Source organism: Talpa occidentalis, unplaced genomic scaffold, assembly GCF_014898055.3.
Source record: "Talpa occidentalis isolate TD23 unplaced genomic scaffold, MPIMG_talOcc4v2.1 talOcc4.3, whole genome shotgun sequence".
NCBI classification, from domain to species: Eukaryota; Metazoa; Chordata; class Mammalia; order Eulipotyphla; family Talpidae; genus Talpa; species Talpa occidentalis.
Window position 1 is genome coordinate 99789102 of NW_023603184.1, and position 27849 is coordinate 99816950.

The 27849-nt window shown below is 40.2% G+C and overlaps 1 protein-coding gene and 1 pseudogene across 5 annotated transcripts in view; both read right to left on the bottom strand.

Moving 5' to 3' along the window:
- STK39 (serine/threonine kinase 39) overlaps positions 1-12928 on the bottom strand; it is a 269704-nt gene extending 256776 nt beyond the window's left edge. For 4 of the 5 annotated variants that reach the window (XM_054699833.1, XM_054699830.1, XM_054699831.1 and 1 more), the window contains exon 1: positions 12524-12719. In XM_054699833.1, the coding sequence (XP_054555808.1) occupies positions 12524-12719 (196 nt within the window). Of the gene's footprint in view, positions 1-12523 lie in introns of all 5 variants that reach the window. The other variant, XM_037523465.1, reaches the window with a different exon arrangement.
- Positions 12929-22541: 9613 nt separating this feature from the next.
- Positions 22542-27849, bottom strand: part of LOC119255896 (60S ribosomal protein L23-like) — a 107095-nt pseudogene continuing 101787 nt past the window's right edge.

Sequence of the window (27849 nt, forward strand, 5' to 3'; positions counted from 1 at the left end):
AACTTTACAGTTTGTCAGAGAAAGCTTGAAGGCCAAATTTCAAAAGAGGTGCCCACCTCAGTAAAGGCTGCTGCTGAAGCTTTCTTGGAAAAATTACCATACTTGCTCTGACCCCGTGCAAGTTTTGAACTTGGAAACAACCCTAAGTTCTTCCTCCCTTACTCATTTCTTGCTGAGGTCTGCGGTCTTTTGCTGCCTTGGGTTTGTCTGTGCCTTTTGATGATCCCATCTTGTCTCTGCCTTTACAAATCTGATTCTGGAATTCTACCCCTCCCCCCCAAATGTAGTACTCATCCTCTGGACAAACAAGTAATAATTCCACACTACAGTCCCAGATAACCTCATTAATTCCATGAAATAGTGATGCAGAACCTATTAAAAACAATAAACAAAACTGACTTTAAACAACTAAAAGCACCCTTCAGGCTAGAGTCACTGGTAAGGTTAAATAATCATTCCAATAAAGCTACAACTGCTTCAAACATTTTTGGAAATATTGTAAGAGCAAATTAATGTCACAATAGAAAAATCATTCTCATTTCTTCATAGGCACAAAATGATATTTTTTTTAATTTAAAACAAAATGTACTTTTTTTATTGTGGGACCCTCACCGGCAGCCGGGGAATGAACCCGCACCGCAGAGGCTGCGGGCAGCCTCGCAGCCCAGCGCTCAGCGCTCAACCACTGTGCCACCAGGGGAGGCCCTAAAACAAAATGTACTGGGCCTCCCCTGGTGGCGCAGAGGTTGAGCGCTGGGTTGCGAAGCTGCCCGCAGCCTCTGCAGCGCTGGTTCAATCCCCGGCTGCTCCCTGGCCACCAAAGGAGGGTCCCAAATGGCGCGCAGACCTCTCCTGCCGCCTGCTGCTCCCCTCAGCAGTGTACTTTGGTCCTTCTGCCTGCTCTGCTCCCCGCTCTGGCTCTGGTGAATTCTCTCACCCTCCCACGCTCCTGACTGTACCCAGTGCTTGTATAAATAAATAAATAAATAAATAAATAAATAAATAAATAAATAAATAAATCTTAAAAAACAAAAACAAAATGTACTTATAAAGTAATAAGTGGACACCCTCTCACCAAGTTCCCTTGAAGGAAATAATACTTCTTTTATATATAGAAAAGTTATATATATAAGTTAACATATATATATAACATATATAACATATAAGTATATATGTATAACATATAATTTATATATAACATATATATAAGACTTATATATATAACTTCATATAAAAGTCTTATATATGAAGTTATTTTATTTATATATTTATATATATAAAAATTCTGATATGATCAATTTAAAGTCATGCGTATCTCACAAACACTGCTTTTCTCATATTTATCACTCCCTTTCTTCCAAATAGCTCCAAGACACAAGGGAAGATTTAATTTTCAACAACTACATACAGGTGAAAACATTTTCACTTTCAATACAGTAGACTAAATGGGCCCTCATATGTAAGTACAAGGAGAACAAGTACTTATGACTTTAACCTATGCTAGTGGATGAATGTCAGTTATCCTGGTCTGCAAGACTAGTTAAGCAAATGTTTAAGCTACAAATCTGCTTGCTGTCTATTTTCAATGGGCTTTAAAAGAGTAGGATATTAGAAAGTCCTGTCGCTTTTCTGAAAACAATCAGGAAGATTACTAGAGATGAAATGAGAGGCTCATTATCTCCCAAGCTTAGAGATCATCATTTTTTAAACAGTTAGTAAAGATAAACAATCCAGCCCTGATCTTGACTTATGCCTAAAATACTACTACTTTTAAGCTTATCCTGATAATCACAATTTGAAAGGACATAGAAACACTTTACCTAGCCCTATTTCAATCACCCAACTGCCAAGGAAAGGTGCCATGATAAAAAATGTTTCCACAACAAGCCTTGTTTAAGGTCAGGCATTAGATTTAGGACTCCAGAAGCTTGAAAGGGCATCTACAAGGAAAAATAAAAAGGATTACATAGTAAAACATTCCCTGTTATGGCTTGGTCACCCAAGGGACACTAAACATGAGAAAGTACAGAATGTTCCTGAATTTCCCAAATTTAAATCCAGTTAATTTCTCTATACAGACTTTCTTCCCACCCCTCAGTCATTAATTTCCTCTCTTAACAAAGCAGGTATCCTACCCAAATGGTTGCTATTGAGTTTGAATCTGTTATAGTACTAACTTTGCTTTACTGGTGGATGTTTGGTTTGCTTTGTGATATTAACACAGCCTAAGGCATTAATCCTTTCAGTACTCAAACACCAAAAGGTTGTGGATTAAAAGGAAATGAAAGGACCATGATTCAAATTCACCATATAAATGACTTAGCAAGGTATCACTTTTCCTAAATTAATTTTAGAACTTCATTGTAGTGTCATCCAAAAAAAAAGTCAGTTCTTTCCTTCCTAACACAGAAGACAAACTAAAGTGACTCTGTCTACCACAACTAAACTCTGAAGTGATTGTTTTCAGGAAATGTAACATTTTGATACTTCTGAAAATGCTGGATTTCCTTAGGGAAGGTTCTCTGTTTACAGTAATCACAAGAACATCCCAGAATGAGTTAAGTGGGTAAGATAAAAACTCACTTTAAAACAAACTCCCCACTCCACAGTGGATATCTGTTTCACCAAAAACACAAAAAGAATAATTGTTCTTCTGAAAATATGAATCAATTAGCTTTCAAACAGCCCAAAGTGAAAACAAATTTTGGGGTTTTTTTTTTTTTTATTTTGGATTGGGTTTTTGTTGTTGTTGTTTTGGTAAATCAGGTCATCTCTGTCCGCCTCTTCGTACTAAGTCAGTGGCAAGGCCTTAGCATTCTCTCAGGAGGGTGACCTCATACTACTAAGTCATCATAATAATATTTAGTCAGCTTTTTAACATTTCTGGTAAATTTACATGCAGCATGACCCAATACAATTTTTTTGTGACAGAAATTATCTACAGTCTGCAGCTTACAAGAGGGTTCACTCTGGCTGCTGTACATTCTATAGCTTTAGACAAATGTGTAATGGCATATATCCATCATTACAGTGTCACACAGAGTTTCACTTCCCTGCCCATCCTCTATGCTCCACCAACTCATGCCTCACCCCTCAAAAAAATGCATTTAATCATTTTAAATGTAATAGCCACATGAGGCTAGCGGCTCCCAAACTGGACAGCGTAGAACCAGACACTTGCTAGCAATGTTGCTGCAGCTCTGGTATAAACATCAAAAGGCATTGACTCTAGTTACTCCAGCTAATGATACGTGAGCTACATCTTCTTCCATATACTTTCTTCACCCATCAACTTGTTGCTCTTCAAACTTTTACTTTGACACACACACACCCCCAGCTCCACCTCACTGACAGATTGTAAGCAAAGATTAAAAACATTGCTTTAACAGATCAGGCAAAAGATGATGGCTGAAATGAAACTATTTTATGCTTATTTCTCACTAGGTTTATATGTTAAACAAAACTGCCTGATCAGAAAGAAATATATTAATACTCCCAAGGAAATAAATAAAAATTGAACTGTGATATCTACCTGGCAATTATGTTCCAAAACATATAAATATTTACTCTATTAAAATGGCAGTTATATAATTAATTCATTGAGTCGATATTTCTAACTTCTTTCCCACCAACAAAGAATCAATGTGATGTAAGTAAGTAAAATACTGAACTATGTAGGTCTCATGGGTCTGCGATTCCAATGCTTGGACCACAGGCAAATTACTTCAACTTAGGCCATTAGAGTCCTCACCTGTAAAATAAGAATGTAGGAATAGCTTTTCTTTTCAGTCTATTCCAAAATTAAGTGTTCCTATTCTCCCTATAGTCTTATGCCATTCCTCACTTGGAAAGTGACTTATAAAAGCCAGCACTGACTTTACCATTCCTTCCCCTGAGCACTCTCTCCCTGCTTTCTTGAGTCATCCCCATAATTAAGCAAAAAGGATGGTAACATTGACAATTAAAAAGGAAGGAAGGAAGGGGGGGGGTGTCGGGGGGGGGGGTGTCTGCCTGCCTTCCTTCCTTCCAGATACTTCAATAAGCAATACAAAATAGGTCAATAAGCACAACCTATAACCCTTTTTCAGTTCCCAAACTAAGCAGGGCAAGGAAAAAAGTAATTGGAATGCACCTTGTGACAAACCCTGGTACAAACACTGATGTTACCAGTTTAACATAAGATCATGAATTCTTCTAAGACCACAACCATTCATAGAGTGATTATGAGAACTCTCAGAATTGTCACAGGACACTGGCTTCTAAAATAGCCTCCAAATGAAGATCTGTTATTGCTATGGCAGAAAGCCACTAATCTCTAATTACTGTACTAGTTCTTCTGGTTAATGGCTTCAGCAGTGACGAAAAGTTGGACACCTAAACCCCACAAATGTCACCTAAGGGAAGAAATGAATAAGCACCTTCAGTGCTATAGGCCTCTGAGAGTTATACTACATGCCACTTATCTTGGAAGAAGTTTGAAAATAAAACTATCTTTTAAAATATATTAAATGCCATCTTAAAGTGATGTTTCCCCATATATCAAATACACAATCAGTTTAAAAGGTCAGTTCATCTAATTCCTCAATGTTCAAGAAGACTCTCAAAGCTAAGCCACATTTTATTCTCAAGTAACTATTTGGCAAGTAAGGAGAAAGTTGAAATATGTCAGTATTTACATCAGATTCCGAAGTGTTTACCTAAATCAATTCTAGAACAGAAATGGTGCCAACCCTTCTCTAAAAGGCCTTTATTTCTCTACTCTTTCCAAGTTAAGCCCAGCCTAAAATGCCTTTTTAACTAGGATATTGAATTCTTCTTTAGACTCAAAAAGTAAAGAACCAATAGCGTTTATGCATACCAGGCAAGTCCCTGAGCTAGGCAGCAAGTGATTGATGAAAGGCAGATTTGGAAAAAGCAGCACTGCAATATTTGAATCACCTGTATTATCCTGGAATCGGTTTTGGTATAATTTAAACAAACCATCCTGGAGGAAAATGTAAAACCTCACATGATTACACAGAAAATATTACTGAAACAGAAAAAAAAAATCCCATAAAAGTATTATAACACGTATGAAATCAGTTTTGGCTTAAAGACGCAGGTCTATGATCTTCTCAGGTGCCACATCAATGCTATCACCCTCGCCTCCCCATCATTTATAAAAATACAATTGCCACCCCACACCATCATAACAACCTATGAAAACCACCTGGCCTAAAAGTCTGCTCCTGTGTTTCAACGAGATACATCCTGGATCTCCTCTAACAGTCCTGATTTCTACACCAGAGAAGGCCCCACAGAGCTTCAAGTTTGTGTAATACATAAATGTCAAGAGAGGGAACGTTGGTACACGTAAGAAAGGAAAAATCCAGAGGAGAGGAGAACAGTGGGGGATTTCCTCATCTTGTTCGCCAATGGCTAAGTGAAAGGACTTGCGACTGTGGCAGGGAACACTGAGTCCTTTAATTCGGGGAGGCCACTTCCAGCAGATGACCTCAGGAAATCCAGGCGCCCTCCCGCCTGCCCGCACAACACAGGCAGGTGGAAGCACTCAGAGCGCTTACTCTTGATCTGAGAGGATTAATGAACTAATTTCTACAGAGCCCTTTAAGCTGACTGGCCCAAAACAACTAACTAAGCATCATCATTAACCAGAGACAAGACCAAATCCTCAGCACTCAGAGACAAAGTTTCAGAAGTCAGGCCATGTTCCTTCCCCGCAAGGAGGGGCGGGGGGCATTTGTACCCAGAATTCAGAACTTAATTCTGAAAACATTCATCAGACTTAATTTGAGGCTCCAGGAGCAGAGACTGTTTCTGTGAAATCCATTTATTCCGGGTTTTAAAAGGTAGCGTGGATAAGGGTGTGTTCAATTTATAGACACACATTCAAGCTATACATCCCTGGTATACTCTCTCCCTTTTTCTGTGTGCACATATAGCGTTAGTGAAGGTAAATTTAAGAGGCGCTCTCTGCTAGAGTTGAAAATGGAAGGGAAGGGCGGTGGAATGGTATTTCAAGCAGAGGGAAAGCTTGCTTAGAGGCTAGGGAAGCATGAAGATATCAGCAACTGCAAAAGGTTCCCACTGGCAGCAGAGTCTGTCCTGAGAGTGGAAATGACACAGTATGGCTGGAAAGGAAGTCAAGACACAACCTTGTTTCTAATCTTGAGGACTGGGGGAAACTGATAAAAATCTTGGGATAGCAAGAATGGAGACAAGTAACCTGGCTAGAAAGTTAATACAATAACCCAATAAGAACTGATAAGGGCCTGAATTAAATTGGTGATGGCCAAGAAGAAGGGTCAGGGACAGATCAAAGAAGGTAGCAAGTATGCAGGATATTTAGGACCCACGACCAATTAGATATAGGAGATGAAGAGAGATGGAAAAACACAGGATGAAGACCATGTTTCTGTTTCATGCCAAGGATCTTAATGGAGAAGGCTGAAGGCGCAGGACTAGGATTGAAGCAAAGGTGGAGGGACCATGAGTTTAATTGTGAGTATGAAGGTTTGTGAACTGTGTAAACAAAGACATAAAAAAGGAATCGGAATGCCAGCCCAAAGACTAGGGAGACCCTCGGCTTTTTTTGGTGGATGAAGCCTCAAACACAGAGAAAGAAGTGGATGCTGGAGCAGGGGCAGGCAGGGAAATAGAAAAAGAAAGCAGAGATGATGCCAAAGCCTGCAGAGAGAGGGAGAGGAGGGAGAAGAACTGCAGTGTCCACTGGCTCTGGTCTCTGAAGGGTCACAGTGATTGTGGTGAGCGCAACTCTGGTTTCTTGGAAAGGGGGCAGAAGCCAGACTGCAGTGGGCTGAGTGAATGGGAGGTTCCCCAGTGGCGCAGCGGTTGAACGCCGGTTTGCGAAGCTGCCCGCGGCCTCTGCGGCGCCGGTTCGATCCCTGGCTGCTCCCCGGCCACCAGAGGAGGGTCCCACATGGCGCACAGACCTCTCCTGCCGCCAGCTGCTCCCCTCAGCAGTGTACTTCGGTCCTTCTGCCTGCTCTGCTCCCCGCTCTGGCTCTGGTGAATTCTCTCACCCTCCCGCGCTTCTGACTGTACCCAGTGCATGTATAAACAAAACAAACAAACAAATAAATAAAAATAAAAAAAAAATAAAAATAAAACAGCTTGGCTGTGAAAGGAAGGAAAGCGATAAGGTAGTAGTGAGAGGAGGAAGGAGGAGTGAGAGTGTTTTGTTTTGTTCCCTTTTGTTGTTAAAGATAAGGGGGAGGCTTAAGAATATTTATAAACTGAGGGAAATGCAGAGAGGGAAGGAAGGAGATAGGGAAGCAATAGTGATGACTTTATCTGAAAACAAATGCCCCTGTCCTCTCACTCGCTGGGACACACAGTGAGCATTTCTTTTAGTCAGCAGCATCTCCTGCCAGCATGGCAGCCTCCGCAGGGCGACTCAGAGGTGGAAGAAAAGTGCAGTCTTAGCAGGTTGTTCTCAGAGCCCTTTCATAATGGGCTGGTCCTCCTAGCAACCTTCCCGCAGGATGCTCTCACCACTTGTCAGTGGGCCATTTGGCACCTAAACCCCTGAGCTGTCCAAATCACCAGGAGCTCTACAGGTCTCTCCAGCTTCCTCCCCGCAGCAGAGGTGCCAGGTGAAGCCACCCCCACGCGGACCTCTGTCTTGCCCTTTGCAAGCTACCTGCTAGCCACCCACCGGAAGGAGGAGACAGGAGGCAAACTCTCCCCCCTGCTTCCTCCTTGGTAGAATCCAAGCAGAGAAGTTCTTTGAGCCACCTCAAAAATCCTGCCAAAGACAGAACTGTGTTCTCTCTTGATAACCTGAATCTGATTAGCTAATGCAGTTTATAGTAGTTGTGGCAAAGACTTAATTGACAGCATACCCTGTGCCAGGCACTATTCTAAGTGCTTTAAATTCTCTCAATCCTCACAACCCTATTTTTATCATCTCCATGTTACAAAGCAAGAAACTGAGTGCAGACACATCTAAGTAATTTGTTCAAGGTCACAAGGTCAGTGACTGCCATCGCCAGGATATGAAATAGAACAGGCCATCTGACTCCAGAGCCCACAATGTTTTAATTTATTCTTAAACACCATCAAAAATGTAGTATAAAACAGACCATAAAAGCCAGGGGAAAATCCATCATGTTACTCATCGCAAATCAAATGTATAAATAAAGCAAGAATTACAGCAATTCTATCATAAGTTTCTTTTTTACCTAGATAATTTTCCGCGTGTGGTAGTTTAAATACTGAGACAGTCAGAACAGCACATTTAAAAGAGCATTTCTGTCATGAATGTAATTAATGCCACAGAATTGTACAATTCAAAAACTGATTAAAATGTTAAATCTTAAATATATCTGTATATTTTGCCACAAATTTTAAAAATGCAAAAACAATGTTTCTGCATGCATTTTTCTGTTGACGAAAAGGAAACTGTGAAATGCTGTTAAAATCAAAGTCCTATCTTGGGTCAAGAACCTCAGGCATCTTAGTTTAAAAAAAAAAAAAAAAAAAAGCCAAACTAACAACTGACAGAGGCAGCAAAGCAGCTTGGTTTAAAGGTGTGTGAGATCAGTGCCTGGACTCTGAAGCCCTATGAAAGCGACTATGGCTGCGTGCAGCCCCCACTGTTCTCAAGACCCCTCTAGAACATCTATATAAAACCAGTTCTAATTCCTAAACCACAGAAACGCTGAGAGCACACGGCAAAGCAAGAGTGCTCTGAACTCTTCGCTGTTCTCATTTTAGGAAAGGCTGTTACTACTTGAAGGCCTAGCCACAGGACCTATTACCTGGGCCTGGGGAAAAGCACCTAGATAGTTAAACCACAGCTCAGGGGAAATAGAAATACAGTACTCAGAGGAACCCTCTGTGAAACTACAGTGAGGATTCTAAGAAGCAGACGCTGCCTTGTTGACTAGGACTGAAAATTAAGTGTTATTTTCAGATCAGTCTAACTGGCCATCCAGAATAAAAATGAAGCAATACTGAAAAATCAAGAGCAAAACTACACAGAGTCCATTCCAGCAAAAACTGTAAAACCAAACACACTCTGAAGCACAAATCTGTTTAGTGTTGCTTAAAGGAAAATCAGCAAAGATAACAGTTCCTGTTGGAAAATTATCTGATTCAAATATGGAAAATGATATTGCTATGACTACGACTTTTTAACAGGAAAGCTTCCCGAGGTTGTTCAACATTTACAAGATTCACCTTTTAGTCTTTAATAGCATATCAGGGTGATTCTATTAGTAACACCAACAAATAAACTAATTTTTCAATGCGCATATCTTTGGGTGCCCCATACACTTCTGAAGAAGGAATGAGGGTAAGATGGTAGGGAATGGGGAGGAGACTAACAATGCTAAACAGTAGGAAGAGGCTTGAAAACCTCCAAAGAGAATTTACTTTACAGGAGACAGAAATAATTTGGAATCTATTAAGAATATCAATACCTGAAGGAAGAAATTTAATAATTTCACATTTTTCAATCCCTTTCAACATAAAGCTCCCCCCACCATTTTACATCACTTCTAGGTCATACATAAAAGTCTGAACCCGATAACCCCTACGAGAGCATTACAAAGTCTTCACTGATCTTGTACAGTACCAGAACAACAATAAAACAAAGAAAAAAAATATTTTTAGACATGCAAAATCCTGTGTTTATTTCTCTAAAACAGAAGTCAAACAACTGAACCTGCTTTGTTTGGACTTTCGTAGACCTATTCTCTCCTAATCTCCAGGCCCAAACTTCTGCCCAGAAGAAAATGAAAAGAAAAAAAAAGTGCTCAGTGCTGGGTGCCACGCTGGAAAGTCAAAACACCGTGCCTACATTGGCTTTCAGCTCAAGCACATCGCAGCCTCCTGCTGGTCACGGTCCACACTGCTCCAGTCCTATCATATGACACCTGCCGTATGGCAGGGAGAGGGAAGGCTGTCCACTTTCATTCACGCTGAAACTGGTTCAGTGTTTGAACTACTGACTTCACCTCTACATGCAGTGTTTACACAAAAATGCTTAATTACTCAACTAGAATTAAACACTAAATGGAAATGGGTCTGTAATTCCCTATAAACATTAACTTTTACAAAATCCTATTTCAGCAATTTGACTTTTTGATAACATCGCCTCCACACTAAAGGCCATCTCTTTTAGTAGGAAAAAAATTTGAAATAAATTTAAAATGTAGAAAAACCCTTCCGGCACTGTGAATGTGTAAAAATCCATGTAGAATAAGCAGGTATTTTTGTTCTCAAATTCATCAAGTAAATTTCTTTTTCTTTTTTAATTGTTAAATTGACCAGCCATAGTTAACAATACCGTTATGGGAAACTAAGGGCCCTACAATTAATCACATCACTTCAATTAAGCTAAAATAAATTTTTATTCATTAGTTCACAAAACTGGTCAACTCAAAAATAACGTGCACTGAACCCCTTTAATGCAATAAGCACAAATTCATTGTAAGGAAATCTTGGTCCCAGTCCTATGGAAAACTATATAGCAGATACCATCACTCAACTTTTAGGGACCAACCTACATGTTGGTGACAGGAATAAGTAAGATTGCAGGAGCTCACAGCTGGTTAGGGATGGCAGCAATGGAAATAATCAAGCACCTTACAAACTCTAACTCAGGCTTCAAAATTCAGCTCAAACATTAAGCCTTCTGTGGAATACCCCACTTCCTTACTTCTCCTGCCAGTCACTCCCTCCTTTGTGCTCTCCCAGGGCTCACTCGTCACATTCTACAGAATCCTTTACATAAATCTGTGATGTCCCAGACAGCCAGACTATTTTTATTAATTTCTATACTGCTAGCACCTAGCACAATGCATGGGACATTGGCTGGCCCTCAGATTGCATTGCTCAAATAAAAACATGCTATACAGCATATAAAGAGGCACAGAAGGCGGCACCATACTTTGCTTCCAGAGAAGCAGAGGCCTCTCAAGGAATATTCACTGTGGCCAAGTAAGTGAAGCGAAATTCACAACAAAGATGAGTACTTAGAGGAGAAAGCCTGAGCAAAGCCAAGAAGGGAAAACCAGACGAGCCCCTAGGACAGTTGAGGGCAGGCAGTAAAACTGGGAAGATGAAGGGGTTCATGTGCCAGGTGTAAACGATTTTCTTTGAACACGCTAGGTTTTGAGAAGCCTCCGAAGTTATTAAATACAAAAGTTATGATAGGTCCACGTTTTCAAAGAATTTTATGTAGATACCTAATTTTTGGTTATTTGGGTATAGACATATGGGCTATTCACACAGTAGCAGATAATAAAGGCTCATTTAAACATCCAAAGTAAGTAAATGCTTTAATTTTTTTAAAGGGGTGAATGTTTTTTTTTTTCATGAAAAGCAGGAAAACATTTAAGATAAAATATCTTCATTTCATTTTTTTCACGGCATGCTAAAACATCAAGATATGGGGAAGCAGCATCCCCTTCTAGTGCCGGTATGGTTAGAGACAGACGGCCCACTTTTCAGGGAGATTTCCCTAAGACTCAAACCGGGTGATCCAATAGGGAAGGTTCTGAGTGAGGGGTCAACACCCCTCCCTACCCTTCACGTGCTTGGCCCTGGGAAATGTAAAGCCGACTTCTTGCCTTTCTACTTTGCTGGGCTTTTAAAAATGTAAGATAAGGTGATATTTGTGAGCCGACTACAAGGCACCGAAAGGCAGGGAGTAGATCACCGACAGCCTCAGGTTTCACCCTTGCAGCTTGGCCCTGGACCAGAGCGAAGCATCGGCTGGGGGCAAGGCAGGAGGCCAGGGCGACTGCTTTACCCCGGTGGCCGGGTAGGGCGGCAGGCGGCTCGCCCAGGCACCGAAAGAAAAGGATACCCAGGCGCGCCCCGCGGCGCGGAGAGCCGGGCTGCGAGGCAGGCAGCGGGCGGCAGCTGTCAGGCAGGGAGGCCAGCATCTTCCCCTGTCTCCGGAAAGAACCTGGGCCTCCGCGATTCCTGGGTAACGTGGCCCCGTTACCCAAGGCAAGAGGCAGCTGCCAGGAGGCTCAGCGCGAGCTTGGAGAGCAGAGGCGCGGCTGCGCCCGCAGAGTCCCCCAGGACGCGGCCCCCGGGGCCGGGCGCGGGGGCGCTGGAAGCTCAGGGCGGCGCCCCCGCATCCCCACCCGCCCCACCCGCGGCCGCCTGCCCGCGTGGCCACCGGCCGCGGGCTGCGGCCCCGGCGCGCGGGTGGAGAGAGATGCAGCGGCGTTGCCGGGTCCCCCGCGCCGCCGACCCGGCGATCCGGGAGATAAAAGTTTGCAGCATGCGGCTCGCCTGCTGCGCGAGTCACATCCGCCGCGCCGCCTCCTGCAGCACCGCGCGCTCGGATCGCACAAATGAATTTAAAAAAAAAAAAAAAGAAAGAAAAAATATACACTGCTGCAGCCGGTAGGCCCCGAAGCCGGCCGCTCCGCCGCCCGGGCTCCCGCAGACACGTCCAGCATCCCGCGCCCCCCGCCCCCGACCGCGCCTCCCACCCGCGGGCGCCCGGCCTGGCCAGCCCGCCGCCCGCCGCACTGACCGATGACCTCCTGCAGCTCGTACGCGTCCCTGCAGATGGGCCAGACGACGGCCTGCGCCGCCGGGGCCGGGGCCGGGGCCGCGGGCGCCGCCGGGGCGGGCGCGGCTGTCGCGGCCGCCGGGGCCGGGGCCGCGGGCGCCGGGGCCGCCTGCTGGGGCTGCTGGACGTGCGCGGGCGAGCCGCCGGGCTCCGCCATGATGCCGCCCGGGGAGCGCGGAGGGCGCGCCGGCCGGGGACGACCTTCCACGCGAAACTTCCCTGCCCTCGCCGCCGACACCTCTCGCCGGCGCACGCCCTCCCCGCCGCCGCCGCCGCCGGAGCCAGCCACGAGGGGCGGGAGCGAGGGAGGCCGCGCCGGCGGAGGGAGGAGGCTGCGCCGCGGAGGCGGGGAGGGGAGGAGGCGGCCGCCGCGCCCGCCGCGCGCCCCGGGCCTCGCGCGCGCAGGTCTCCGCCTCCGCGAGGGGAACCGCCGCCCTCGCCCGCTCCGCTCCGCTCGCGCCCGCGAAGTTTCCAGCCCAGGGGAGCGAGGGGGGCTGATGCTCGTTTCGGGGCCCGCGTCCCTCGCCCCCTGACTCCCCGCCTTCCCCGCGAGCGAGCCGTCCGGAAGACACCCCCGGGGAGCCCGCGGGCGGGGTCGTTGAACCGCTGCCAGGTTCTCAGATTCCCTCGTCTCCCGGGCCAGGGAGACCCCGGAGAGCCAGAGGGACCTGAAGCTCCTGTTCAAGGAGCTACACTCCGCCGGCCGTGTAGGACGCCAGTGAAGAAATAACCCAAGTTGTAACTTTCCGGTGCTTTACCTGCCAATATCCCCTTCCCACCTTCCCTAATCTAATCACAGCCCTACTTTTTCTTAGTGAAACATGAGTCCTTCGGTCCTTGGCTTTTCACAGACTTTCTTCATTTGCACCAAGCCCGCTTGGATCCCAGGGAGGTGATAGAAGGGCCTGTAGAGGTAGAATAAGAAATGTAAGAGTTTAGACACTTTATTTCAAATTCTGTACCCTTAATGACATGCCATATTAACCCGTTAGGACAACACAGAGCAGGCGTTTCTTTTACAGAGCATAGTGGGTGTCAAAGAACGCACTGAGGCATAAACAAACTCCGTTGGAAACGCTTAATTAATTGCTGTTTTTCCAACACTCCCCAAATTACCTCATCCTTAAAATTGCTATGGTATAACCATAGGTCGTCCTAATTATAGGTGTCATATTTAACACTGAATGCACTCTGTGTTCCTTTGGTAGAAGATGACCAAGATTGCCCCATTCTTGTCTTAAGCTTAATAAACAGTATAATGAATCGAGGGTCTACTGGTCATTTGGCCAAGATTATCTCGTGTGGTTTTCACCACGACTATTGGATACATGAGCATGGACAACGAGCATATAATAAACACTGAGAAAGACTGTGACCCTGTGTCTTCTGCGTTTCTGTGCAAAGATCTTAAATTTTTTTAAGATAATTCAGAGGAAACCCAGAAAAGTAGTAGGAGAAACATTATATGTCTAATCAAAACATTGATGTAAACTGAAGGTGAGTGTGCTTATTAATCTCTTCTAGCATGACGGAACACTTGGGGTAAAGCAACTATGGTACTCTGGTCTCTGAGCGAAAATGTATGCTGAACTAAAAAGTGTACATTCTTTTATGCATGGGTGTTCAAACACTGTCTATTGATTTTAATGACTGTCCAGAAGCAGACAACTTCATGAACAAGCCTCTGATATTTTAAAGGACTAGGAGAAATAGGAAACAGCGACGTTCTCTAGCCAAGTCATATTACTCACTTTGTCAAATGCTGCCCCCCCCAAAAGAACTTCTAAAAGACTATTTTTACGGGAAAAGTGATTGAATGAATAGGACTTCCATTTTGTCATATGGATTTATATTTTGACTTTCGAGCCATGAAATGGGACTGTGAAGGCCAGGAAAGTTCTTGGAACTTAATAGGAAAACATGATGTGATGCTGTCAAGACCAATAGCACAGATAGGAATCAAAGATAGATCACTTAGTTTCCCACAAACTACTGATTCATAGTCAAGGACCAGATACATGCATCCAGTCCAACACTTTGCATATGGCTGCTAAGGTGAAGACTTAAGAATGAATACTAGCATAGACCTGTAACAGGGTGGTCCCCAGGAAAAGGGGAGGTTCCAGGTTCCCTGCCCCCACAAGTAAGGGTAGAGTTCTCATGTACCCCTCACCCTGCCCTGTAACACACATAGCACTTACTCCTAATCAATATAAAGAAGAAACGTCACGGTGGCCTTTAGCATCATTTTTATATAGGAAGAGTAGAATATGAATGCTATTTTTAAATTATATAAATCTTAAAAAATTAGATTTTTAAGTTAATGTTTCCATAAACAATTCAGTAAAGCGGGACTTAAGACTTGGAAATACATGTACTTTAAAAGTATTCAACTGATATACAGTTTTCCCTAATAGACCTTTACTAAATTTAAACTGAAAGATGTCAGGGAGGAGGTTTTTAAAATATAAATAAAGTTTATTTCAGTACATAAAGAATACTTTCAGTCAAATAGAGACTTTGAAACAGATAAAAAGAAATGAGTCTGAATTTTTTTAGTGTTTACAACTGTCTCATTGTATGTCAGTGTTTCTTAACTTAGCACTTTTGCTATTTTGTGCCAGATAATTCTCTGTGTTGTAGAATTCTGTTCCTCAGGCCTTTACTCACTAGATGCCAGTAGCACTCCTGACCACACCTCCAGTTGTAACTATCAAAAATGTTTCCAAACATTTACTAGCTGAGCCCTGGGGAGTAAACCATTGGTTCAGGTAAGCTGAGTATGCAAATTTTTCATTTTATAAATAGTTTATTGCAGTGGTTATTTGGTTTACTAGAAGAGGTTCAACAATTTATTCATAAATCCTGAATATGCTACCCTAAAATATACCATAATGGCAGAAGGATTGTTTTGAGCTGAAGGCAATTAAGACACAGCAGACACAAGAAGAACATAGAAGCAGGGCATAAATTTCCCTTTGTAAAGGAAATTTCCATTTCTAAAGGTGTCATACTTTCCCATACCAGGAAAAGAGCGACTCCTATGGCCAGATGAGATGAGTACGTATAAACAACACTTACCTACCATTAGTTTCCCCCTATGTTTCCTAGTCACCTTTCCATAACTTACCTGCAAAAGAAGCCCAAACCCCCTTTTTCTTTGCCTACTCACTTAACAATTTATCACCCTTTGTTAAAAGGGCATATAAACTCCCAAATCTAACCACCCCTTTGAATTATTCATCACTGAGTACTCCCACTTGTATGCACAATGCACTAAATAAACTTTGTTTTTTCCTTCTTGTTGATCTATCTTTTGTCAGTTTAATTTTCAGGCTTCCCATAGCTAAACTTGAGAAAGTAGAGAAAACATTTTTTCCCCTCCTCTATAAACCTTTGCACATCTAAGAGAGAATATATAGTGCAGTGGCCAAAACCTTGAAGAAAGTGCCAGATTCAAACCTTATCTCCAGCATTTTTTTTTAATCTTTGACTTTGGACTTACTTAAATCCTCTGAGTCTCAATTTCCTCACTCACTTGATGCCAATAACATTTTCATTAAAATTGATATAACAACAACTTCCATACGGGTGGTTACAACATGATTTGAATGTAAACAGCTTAGCATAATGGCTGACAAGAGTAAATATTCAGTAAAATGAAAACCCTCATCAATGACATCATCATAGTATTATTATTCTTATCTTCCAAAATTTGTGACAAAATAGACAGGGAAAGATACAGAATAATGGCAAGCATGAACTGTACTGATCATAAGGTCCCCAAGGGCAGGAATTTTTCTTCCTTTATTCACTTCTGTAGCCCAATGCCTTGGAATAACATCTGGGACAGAGTATACTCAAGTTAATATTTATTATATGTATGTAACACTTTGTAAATGTATAAAAAACATTCTTTTAAGCATCAGAATGAGTCACCCATGTCAAGGGTAGATTCAACGGGAGGAAACTGGAGGCGGAGAAACCTATTTGGAAGCCACTGCAATAGTCAAGTTAGAGAAAAGTGTATTTGAATAAAGCCATGTTATTGAGGCTAATGATGAGGGAGTAGATTTAAGAATTAGGAAGCAGCGAAATGGAACAAGTGAGATTTCTTTAGAAAGTCAAATTGCCCAAAGGTGTTAAAAAACTAGATATACACAAGTGCAACTGATGTTTTAGAAATACATCTATTGAAGGAAATGGGAAACTCTCTTGAGTGACAGATGGTCTTATTCCCATGGCTAACCTGTAATCTACTATAAAGTCACTGCCACTGCAAGGTGGAAATGGCAGATACTCTTGGGTAAAGAAAATCTATCACCATATTTTCCATATCCAACTCTCCAGTACTTGCTGTTCTAGTATTTCAGGGGAAAATAGTAAAAGAACAAGATTCTGGTTTAAGCTGTGGTTTGCAAAAGATAAGGATCAAACTTTTTTTTGAGTTAGGATGATGGCATTGTATGAACAGTATGGGCTCAAGTCAGTAATAGCTTGGTTTAACTCCCTATTCTCCCTATTCTGCAATTACTAGCTGGCAGCCTGAATTCCCTAGGCATGCGTTTTCTTAAAATAAAGGCAATCAACTCAGGAAGACTGGGTCACTATAAAGATAAAATGAGATGCAACACACACGGTAGTACTACAATGGCAGCTCCAGAATTTCTGAGTAAGACAAACGGGGTTGGGGGGGGCAGTTTCAACAGAAGGTGGGTTTTAAAGGTTGACTTGTGCTCCCCCAAAAGATATGTTGTAGAACTAAGCCCTGGTACTTGTGAATGTGACCTTATTTGCAAACAGAGCCTTGGCAAATGTAATCAAGTCAAGATTAGGCCATGCTGAATCGGGCTGGGTCCTAATCCAATGATTGTGTCCTTATAAGAAGAGGAAATCTGGACACAGAGACGTAGACACACACACGGACTGCCCTGTAATGAGGGAGGAAGAGCTGGATTGATGTGTCTACAAATCAAGGAATTTCAAATACTGCCAGCAGCAACCAAAAGCTAAGAGAGAAGCATGGAACAGATTCTCCATCAGAGGGTCCATTTGGAAGAAACCCTGCCAAGTCTTGATTTAGGACTTCTGGCTTATAGAGTATGAGAAAATAAACTTCTGTTGCTCTAACACTCAGTTTGTGGTACTTTATAACAGCTGCCTTAGGGAACTACTAGAACAGGATTACATGGAATTTGTTTTTTAGTCAACTGCATTTTATTTGGACTGACTTTGAGCCATGACCACTAATGGATATTAGCCATTGTTTTGGAGCCACCACTCTTCCAAAGCTCTGGACTTTGCACTACAATGTGTTTTTAATATCATTTTAAATTAAAAAAAAAACTGCATAGTAAGTATCTGGATGAATTCTTGGCAGAGTTATCAAATGTCCATCTGAAAAATGCATTAAAGAATATATGAGCCTTTCCAACTGAAGACCAAGCTATCTTACAAGTAGTATAATAATAGAAGTGCTGTGTCTTTTCTACCAACACAGCTGAATCTACCTATTATCCAAAGTCTAGAACTAGATATCATTAGTGTCTGTTTCTCTATGGTAAATGGAAAGAAGGGCTTAAATCTATTTTAAGCTGAATTATTTCAAAGACACTGCTTTTAAAATTCATCACATGTGATTTAAGGAATTAAATGCATATGAATTATAACTTCCATACATGTGTTTTCATTTATTTTCCAACCAACTATTGAAGTTGACTTTCTATTGCATTTTATATTATAGACAAAATTGCTCTAATAACAGTTAATGTTTTCATGAATCTTGGAGGTTTCTGGCCATGATTTGGGTCCTGATAGAAATCTCACTACAAGTCAGATTCTCTCTACCCACAGGGTAAGACATTTGTATTTAGCAAGGCTTGTCCTCTGCTAAAACATGAAAAAGCAATATAGTAAATCTTGCAGCGTACATATTTCTTTTATGATGTAATCTGCCTAAAACCTGATAGTCTGATCTCAGGAAGAATAACATAAAAATGTAATTTAAAGCAATTTGACTTTTTACTGCTGTCTCCTTTGAAGAATCACAAATAGGAATCCAATTCATTACACACAAAATAGCACTGTCTGAAAATATTTTGTTCATCCCCTCACCTTCAAATTTTTGCAAATACCAGAGATATTATCACAAAGACTCTCTCTTCTTCCCTATTAAAAATCCTCCTACCAGAACTATTCACAAACCCCAAGCACTCTTCCATCTGTTCCTCTAGCCTCCCTCATAGGTACAGATATTTATCAGAAGAGGCATCTTGGGCTACATGTATTCTGAAAAGTACAGGTGGGCCAGGACTGCCATGGTTTATAAGGAGTGGTATGAAATGAAACACTATAACTTTACTTATTAATAGTCTTTCACTCAGAAACTTCATGTTTAGGGACTACAAACTGCATGGCACTTTACGAACTGCAACAGGAGAACAAATGGCAAATGAACTCAGCTTTATCTAGTATCCCATTTTCCAGCACCCCAGTTGCCCCAAATGTTACCGAAACACATGAACAACACTTAAAATAGGGAAAAACCAGAGGCCACAAAGATATACTATGATTAATCAGATTGCTGATAAAAATAACTTCTTTTACTATTGACTGGAAAAGTATTAAAAAAAAAAAAAGTCCTTCTGGTGCTAAAGTCAAGAATCTTAAGAAAAATGGGGAAAAATTAAAATAAAAACCATACAAAAGAGAGGAAGAGCAGGAGCGGTGAGTCAGAGACAGCTAGAGTACACTGAGAGGTAGATACCTTTGATATTAAGCAGTTCGGGGAGGACAGCAGAAATGGCCTTGAAGAAAGAAAAGAATTATAATGGAAGGAAGCTCAGTATCAGGGGCCAGGCCTGTACAAAAGGAGACACGGTCCAGGTGCAAGCACATATGTCTCCACAGTGTGAGCAATGGGACCATGTCACACCGAACAGTGCAGGCCCAGCATCGCACGTTATCCTGCCAGGAAGCTAGCCCAGTGTTGCCAGATCTTCTGAGTGTTTCAAGAGACGCCAACAAATCTGATATTATGTGAAACTGAAATTTTTTCAGTTTTTAAATATTGGCCCAACTTTTATGAATTACGGTTCAGAATCTAATGTTTAAAAATGAGAAAACAACACTAAATACAGATTTTGAATAAATACATATTTAGTGAAACATGGGTTAACATGAAAAACTCCAAATTCAGATTAGTTGTTAGCACTGGAGTCTGAAGGAGAGAAGAAGGGAGGGGAAAGGCACACCAGGAGCTTCTATTGCATCTTATTTAATAAAAAGAACAAAATAAGATTTGTTAGAATGGATGTTTATCTGGTCCAGTTTATCCATATGTATGGATAAATATTATTACATTATTCTCCTCCTTGTTCTGCACATTTGAAATATTTCACAATTTAAGAACAGTAATACTGTACAGATCAAGCATTCTTAGTTCACATCAGGCCAGGGAAGCACCATTTTGCAGCCTTGCATAGCATGCCCCAACAGACATAGGGCCCATGAGCAGGTTAGACCAGGGAGACCTGCACCTGGGTCCCCTCAAAGGAAGGCACAGGTGAACCAGGCGGTTATCAACCTGACTGGGCATCAGAAGCACCTGGCAGCTTGCTACACACCCCTGTGCTGGAGTCACACATGTCTTCTACTAAACCACAGCCTCAGGTAGAAGCTAGATATCTAGATGATCCTGGTATATGGTGAGAGTTAAAAATTACTGTGATATCTCTAATAACATCATAGTAACACACATCTATTACAGCCACTGGGAGACTCTCTTGAGAGACAGATGGTCTTTCTTCCATGGCTAACATATCATCCACTACAAAGTCACTGCCATTGCAAGGTGGGAAATGGAATATTCTTGGGTGTGAAGAAAATCTATCACCATACAAGAAACCACAACAACTAGTAAAGCACGGGAAGGACAGCAACTTTTAAAAGAGTCTGGTCACCAATAGCTTTCCTGAGTTAGACAATAAATGGCAAAGCAAAATACCAATTAAAAAAAGGACAGTTTTTTTGAAACAAGAAAATTGGAATAAGAGCAACTACTATATCCAATGCTTTATTTTGAAGAAATACAGTGTGTACCTACACGGTGCAAGCTGCTTCATGGGACTGTGGAATGATGGAAAGATGAATGAGACATGACTTTTACTGTCAACGGGCCCTTACCTCTCTGATGGGGTAAGGACAGGCATGTAAACAAACCACCTATCCCTTGGAACTAGGGAGATTGGTCATGTAAGATTGTGCTTTTGTGACAGACTCCAAAATTAGAACTCTCAAGTTATTGGGGTACAGGCTCCTATTTTAACCATTTTCTGATGGTCTGATTTTGGCGGCAAGTACCTGGAAGCTGGAGAGAGGAGGAGAATGGAGAGAAAGGACCGTTTAAAATAATGAAAGGGCCATTTAAAATAATTTAGAATTTAAGAGCTGTAAAGTGGTAAGTCTTAAAAGAATGTTCCTACACAAATTAATCGGGTTATCCCCCTAAATTAAACTTTTTCCTTGATACAAAGAGATATTTTTCTTTGATAAAGCAGACTCCAGTATGACTTTCTCTTTCATATCCCCACATGGCAATCAATGAGTGAATGAATAAAATTTTAATGCTCATAGCAAAAATAACCTTGAATCAGAATATATTGCTTTAGGATAATTTTTGAGACTGTCTCTAAAGCATTTCCTCATAACAATTACAACAGCTACAGTTTAAGGAGGCATGGTGGTGAGCATTTTAGATATATCTTTTCCTTTGACCTCACTTACAACCTGATGAGGTTGATCATATTATATGCATTTTTATAGAACCTGAATAGAAGAAAGGGACAGAAAGGAAATAGGTCGATATTTGCAACTTAAAACAAACCCCAAAGGTCTCATTTGTAGCAGAGTCAGGATCTAAATCTGTCTGGGTCACAAGACCCTGCAATCAAAACCTGAAACGTAAACTCTCATTACATCTCTAACTCTTGACAAAGACATATTTGCTATTATTACATTAAAACGCTTAAGCAAGATTTATTACTTAAATTAAATTACAACTTAATTTTAATTAAACAGGACTCAACATGTGCTATGCACGCTAACGCCAGAAGGTATTTAAAGCCAGAAGGTAAGGCTGTAGATAGCCAGGAAATGATCACCAAGAAGGGAGTATTCTTTCTTAAAGCAACAATTTTTGGCACTGCTGAGGTTAGACACGATTCCATATGTGTCCCTACTGCTCCATTCAAATATTACAAAAGTTAGTTCCAAAATTGCCTTAGGCAGCCTCAGGAATACTCTTGGAACAATGGATATTGCTAATCTGTGCTTTAAAAATGCTAAGCAGGGGCCTCCCTGGTGGCACAAGGGTTAAGACGCAACCTATGAAGCTATCCACAGCCACTGCAGCACGAGTTCGATTCCCAGCCAGCCAGGGAGCAACCCACATGGCATAGCAGACCTCTCCTAACTCACCTGCTGCTCCCTTCAGCAGTGTACCTTGGTCAATCTGCCTCTTCTGTTCCCCACTCTGTCTCTTGTGAATCCTCTCACCACTCCCCACACCTCTGGCCTGTACCCTAGCTCTTGTATGCATAAATAAATAAATCTTTAAAAAAAATGCTAAGCAACTGCTAGGTTGAATGATCAAAGTAAATAATTTTTTAGTTTGTTCTCCAAATTAAGTAAAAATTAAGTAAAAAGTATTTGACAGTATATTATGGTTTGTTAACTAAACGGAGCAGTTATTCAGTCAAATATTGAATAATCTTCAAATCAATTAGTTGAAGTGTGGTATATATACAATGGAGAATAGTACACATATACAATTCAACAGAACAGAAAAGTTCAAGTGATATTAAAGAACACTGAAATATGTTTCAAAAGAAAATTCAAAAAGAAAAAAATATTTGCAGTCTATTGGGTGGGGAGCAAATAATTTTTTCAGTAAGTTCTTTTTTACAAATACTTGCAAGAATCATGCAATGCTGCCACCATCAGAAGCAATCCTGGGCCTTAAATCTGCACATTCTTTTGCAACTGGTCCAATGATGGCAAAACCTTTCATCTCACCTTTGTTTTCTACGCCTCCTGTGATATCAAAATAAAGAAATACACTATGTTTACTTTTTTATATGATTTCATTGTCGAAGTACCTGCTGGTACATACCTTCTTCCTAAGCTCTGGTTTGCCTTTCTTGACTGTGCCTTTCTTGACTGTTACCCACGCCAGCAGCAACAAGTCTGTTCAATAGTTTCCTTATCGCCTTCAAAAAGATGGTGTACAGATTCTTGGCTCCTGTATTATCAGCATGGTTGATCATGGCTCCTAACAGAAGACCCAAGGAAATCTGGAATTTCACACTGAAAGACCCACCATGTCCTTGCTTAGATATCTTGAACAGAGGAAAGGGACAGGAAGGAAAAAGGTCAATATTTGCAAACTTATATTCAATAGTAGATTTGTATCCTGAATATACAAAGAACTAAAAACTCAATAATTAAGACAAAGAACACAATACAAAAGTAACCAAAGTGTTTGAGCAAACTAGTCTCTAAGGAGGATATATAGATAATAAATAAGTACCTGAAAATATGCTCAATAAAAGTAGTTATTAATAAATATAAAAACAGAATAAAGGAAATATGTTTTAATAGGTAATCCAAGACTTGTTTTTCACTTTATTAATTTTTTTAATTCTATAAAACATAAAAAATTACTATTTTTGTTTTTAAGTCACTTAATGCATGCATTATTTAGATATTGAGAATTGTAGTGAGCTTATTACTATTTTGCCTTCCTCTGACTGAGCTGTTAAAGCAAGCTGGTCACTCCTTTATCAGCTGTGCTCACAAGGAAAGAGCATTATTATTTTTCCTCCCTCATGAAAATAAGTGGCCCTTTTATGCATTTTCCAGAGATATTGTATAGATTGAATTCAGCAAGTGAGATACTTACCACACTAAAGGAAGAGGATATGTAAATATCATGTCAATATTTTTATTGGCAAAAAAATTTTAAAAAATAGCAAGAATGTTTATTGCAAAGCAGAAAGCAGCAACACAATAATCTAAAGGGTTCAGGTATCTGTTGACAGAATTAGAGATTTGTTCTTTCAACTAAGAAATCAGCCATGAAAATAGTGGCTGATGGTAAGTTAAGAGTAAAAAAAAATTTTCCTTTTGAATATATATTACATGTACTACTTAGAAAAATTAAAAGGTAGAAAGGGTATAAAGTGAAAACTCCATCTTCCTCTTGTACCCACTTGGTTATCCTTCCTAGAAGGAACTACTACCTTGTTCTTACTCCTTTAACAGATACTCTATGCATAGGCAATTTTGTTCATATACTGTTTTCTATACTAACAGCAATAAACATACTGGTCTATAGCCTGATGTTTTTCACTTAATAAATGCCTCAGAAAAGGTTTCATGGAATCCTATGTTTTTTTTAATCTAACTTCAAGCGGCCATATTACTTTTTTTACTAAAGAATAATTGTTATTCACTAATGCACAAATTCAATTTGATACATTTAAGACTGAATACATGAATTTAATCACTCCCCAAAGCAAGACATACAGCATATCATAATTACTCCTTTTAAGAAAAATTAACTCCTTCTCTAGTGTATCATTGGAAGATATCTTCTTCCATTCAATAAGTTATCTGTTGTTTTGGTGAGTTAAGACCTAAAATACAAAAAGAATTCATATAACTCAACAACAATAGCAAAAAATAAACTGATTAAAAGTGGGCAAAGGATCTGAGTAGACACTTCTTTGAAGAAACCATACAGGTGGCCAATGGACACATTAAAAGATGCTCATCACCACTTATTATTAGGGAAGTGCACAAAATTATAATAAAAGATATCATCTCACACCTGTTTGAATAGCTATAATAAAAGAGACTGGAAACAACAGGTGCTGGCAAGGATGTGTAAAAAAGGGAATTCTCCATACCCGATTGTTAGGCATGTAAACTGGTTTCAGTCACCATGGAAAACTGTATGGAGATGCCTCCAAAAATTAAGAATAGAAATACCATATGACTTAGCTATTCCACTTCTGAGCATTCATCCAAAGAATGAGAAAACACTAATTTGAAAATATGTACACCCTTATGTTCATTGCAACAGTACTCATAATAGTCCATATATGGAAACTGTTAGTGCCCATTGATGAATCTGCAGAGAAGATGTGGTATACATACATACACAATGAAATAATACTCAGTTATTAAAAAAAAAAGAAATCTCACCATTTGCAACAACATGGATGGACCTAGAAGGTATTACACTAAATGAAATGACACAGACAAATACCATATGATTTAACTCATATGTAAAAGATAAAAATACTATGTCAAATGAACAACTATAACAAACCAAAATGAAATCTTAGATTTAGAGAACAGTGTGGTTACCAGAGGGGAAAGCATTGGAGATGGATAAAAAGGGTAAAGGGGGTGCAACTGTATGGTGATGGATGGAAACTAGACTTTTGAGGAAGATGAGAATGTAGACTAGACCGATGTCAAAGTATAATGATGAACACCTGAAACTTAGATAACATCATAAACCAATATTACACAATATATATTTGTTAAAAGAACTAAGTTTTATTCCATTACATGAATATGCCATAATTTATTTAATCAGATTTCAAGTGATTAACTCCTTTACTGTTTGTTACGAAGTTGCAGTAGATACGCACACTATGATATTGCATGTGTCCAAATTCATCCATGTGAAAATTCCTAAAAGTAGGACTGCTGGATCAAAGGGTATGTACATTTTCAGCTTATAGATACTGACAGATTACTTACCATAGGCTTGTACTAATTTATACTCCTGTTAACAGTGAAGACTCCATTTGCAGTAAAATGCAGCTATTATACTGCTTTATCTTTGCCCATCTGCAGGGGAAAAAGTGTGATTGTAGCTTTAATTTTGTTTCTCTCATTTGAGGGGATGCTGAGCATCTTTTCCTGTGTTTAAGAACCATAAACAGCTACTTTTAAGAGAAAATTTGAGCAAAAGCAAAGGTGCTCTGAAGACTGTGCCACCCATTTGGAGTGATGAACAGATACAGAGAAAACTTGACATTTATTCTGACCTTTCAAGAGAAGCTGGTCAATGTAATAGAATAGGAACTTGGGAAAGACTTGATATTTTCAGAATGGCCTGAAAATAAAATGCCAAAATCTTAAATAGAAAATTCCAACAAACCAAAGGTCTACGAAAGTATGCCTGATGAATCACAAATGAAGACAATGTTAATTTGTTTCTTCAACATAAATGGTATTGTCCGTGCTGAATTAATCTACAAGGTCAAACAGTCAGGGAGGCTTATTATGCAGAAACTCTAAAACATTTGTGGGATTGTGTGCAGCATGAACCATTGCTCGGTCATCCATTTTACTCACTACTACACTTAGCTTTGAACAACTTTTGCCTAGTCTCTAAAATCAGAGCCACTCTAAAAGGAAAAAATAGCAACCTCAAAGTAAAGAAAACTCACCACTGAGGATATTTTAAAGGATTTCCAATTCTAATAGAAATCCCAACAGAAAAGATGCAAAATACTGTGGACAATACTTGAAATCATGACATAGATCTAAATGTGACTTATCTGAAGAGGACAATACTCCCTTAGATTTAGAAATTCTTCTTTTAGATTGATTCTATTGCTGGATAATTACATCATTTTTTACCATGTTAAGTTATCAGAGATACAAAAATCCTTCAACTACTCTCTTTCTCCAATAAATTACTTCATTGAACAATAGAGCTATAGAAAGAACATTATTGTTTAGACTTTCACTTATAAAACCACAAAATTTGTAAATGTTATTTCTTTCCTAGGTCTCAGTTTTCTGTTAAATTTAGATAACAAATTGTACTTGCCCAGTTTATAAAGTATCTGGCATATAATAGTCTCTCAATAAATAGTGGACCTTTTCCCCTCCTCTGTATCTCATTAGAACTTTATTGACAGACGCAGAAGAAGCTATTAAAAATAAAATTCTTGATCTCAAAAGTACTGATTATGAAAAATTGAGGTTTCAAAGAAGCATTTTTTAAATCACATACTTGTGATAAAAAGCAAAACCTTAAGTTTAATACTTAAAAAATGTATTAAAATATATTGTCAGAATTCATTTGCAAAGAATATAATTCATTCTAGCTAGTTAAATAGTAAGGTATATATTATAGTATATTAAAAGACATTCAGATTTCTGAGGAAGCCAGAAAGGTACTAAGTATGCTAACTTTTAGATAAGATTCCCATAAACTATACTGCAGAATTGGGGCACTGTATTGGATAGAATGGAGTCCTCCATGATTCATGTCTACCTGAAACCTGTGAATGTGACCTCTTTGGTAATAAGATCTTACAGATATAAACTAGTTAAAATAAGGTTGTACTGGATTCAGGTGGGCCTTAATAAAATGACTGGTGTCCTTAAAAGAAAACAGAAAAAAATATTCAACCCATGAAAGAAGGAAATGTAAAGATTGAAGTGACGCATTTACAAGCCAACGAAGGCCAAAAATTGCTGCCAACTACCAAAAACTAGAAGAGGCAAGGAAAGAATGCTCCTGAAGCCTTTAAAGAGAACATGGACTTACTGACACCATGATTTCAGACTGTTAGCATCCTGCTGAGAAAGAATACATTTTTATAGTTGTAAGTCATCCAGTCTGTGGTAGTTTGTTAGACAGCCCTAGCAAAATAATATCAACACCAAGGGAGCTACTGAGTCTTCCATAATCAGGGATTCCTCAGTTTCAGAACCACGCTTCTATTTCTGAAGTGTGTGAACCTTCAAGATCAGAAAACCAAGAGGATAGTGCAACCTGCCATGGTCAGGAGATTGTCATTACTGCTGTTGGCTCCAGAATTGTGTCTCTCCTGCCACAGGCAACCCACACCTGTCTTCAACATCTTGGAGTAGTCTTTGAATAGCAGGACCTTTGCTAATACTCCACAGAAAAAGCAAATGCCTCTATCATTATTTTTGCCTGCATTGGAGAGGAAAATGCAGTAGCAGTCTAGGCTTTGAAGTAGCAAGAACATCCAATTAGTCTATCCCAAATCACATCCAGAACCCTAGCTGAAAATATAGCTATTAGTTTTCCAAACTCCACAGCACAGAAAAATGAGATACATGTTAAGTATCATTCTACTACCTCTACTACAGATAGTTCATGAAATTCTCCTTGAATTTAGAAATAACTACTATTAGATTTATGAAATTGCTTAATTTCCTAGGCC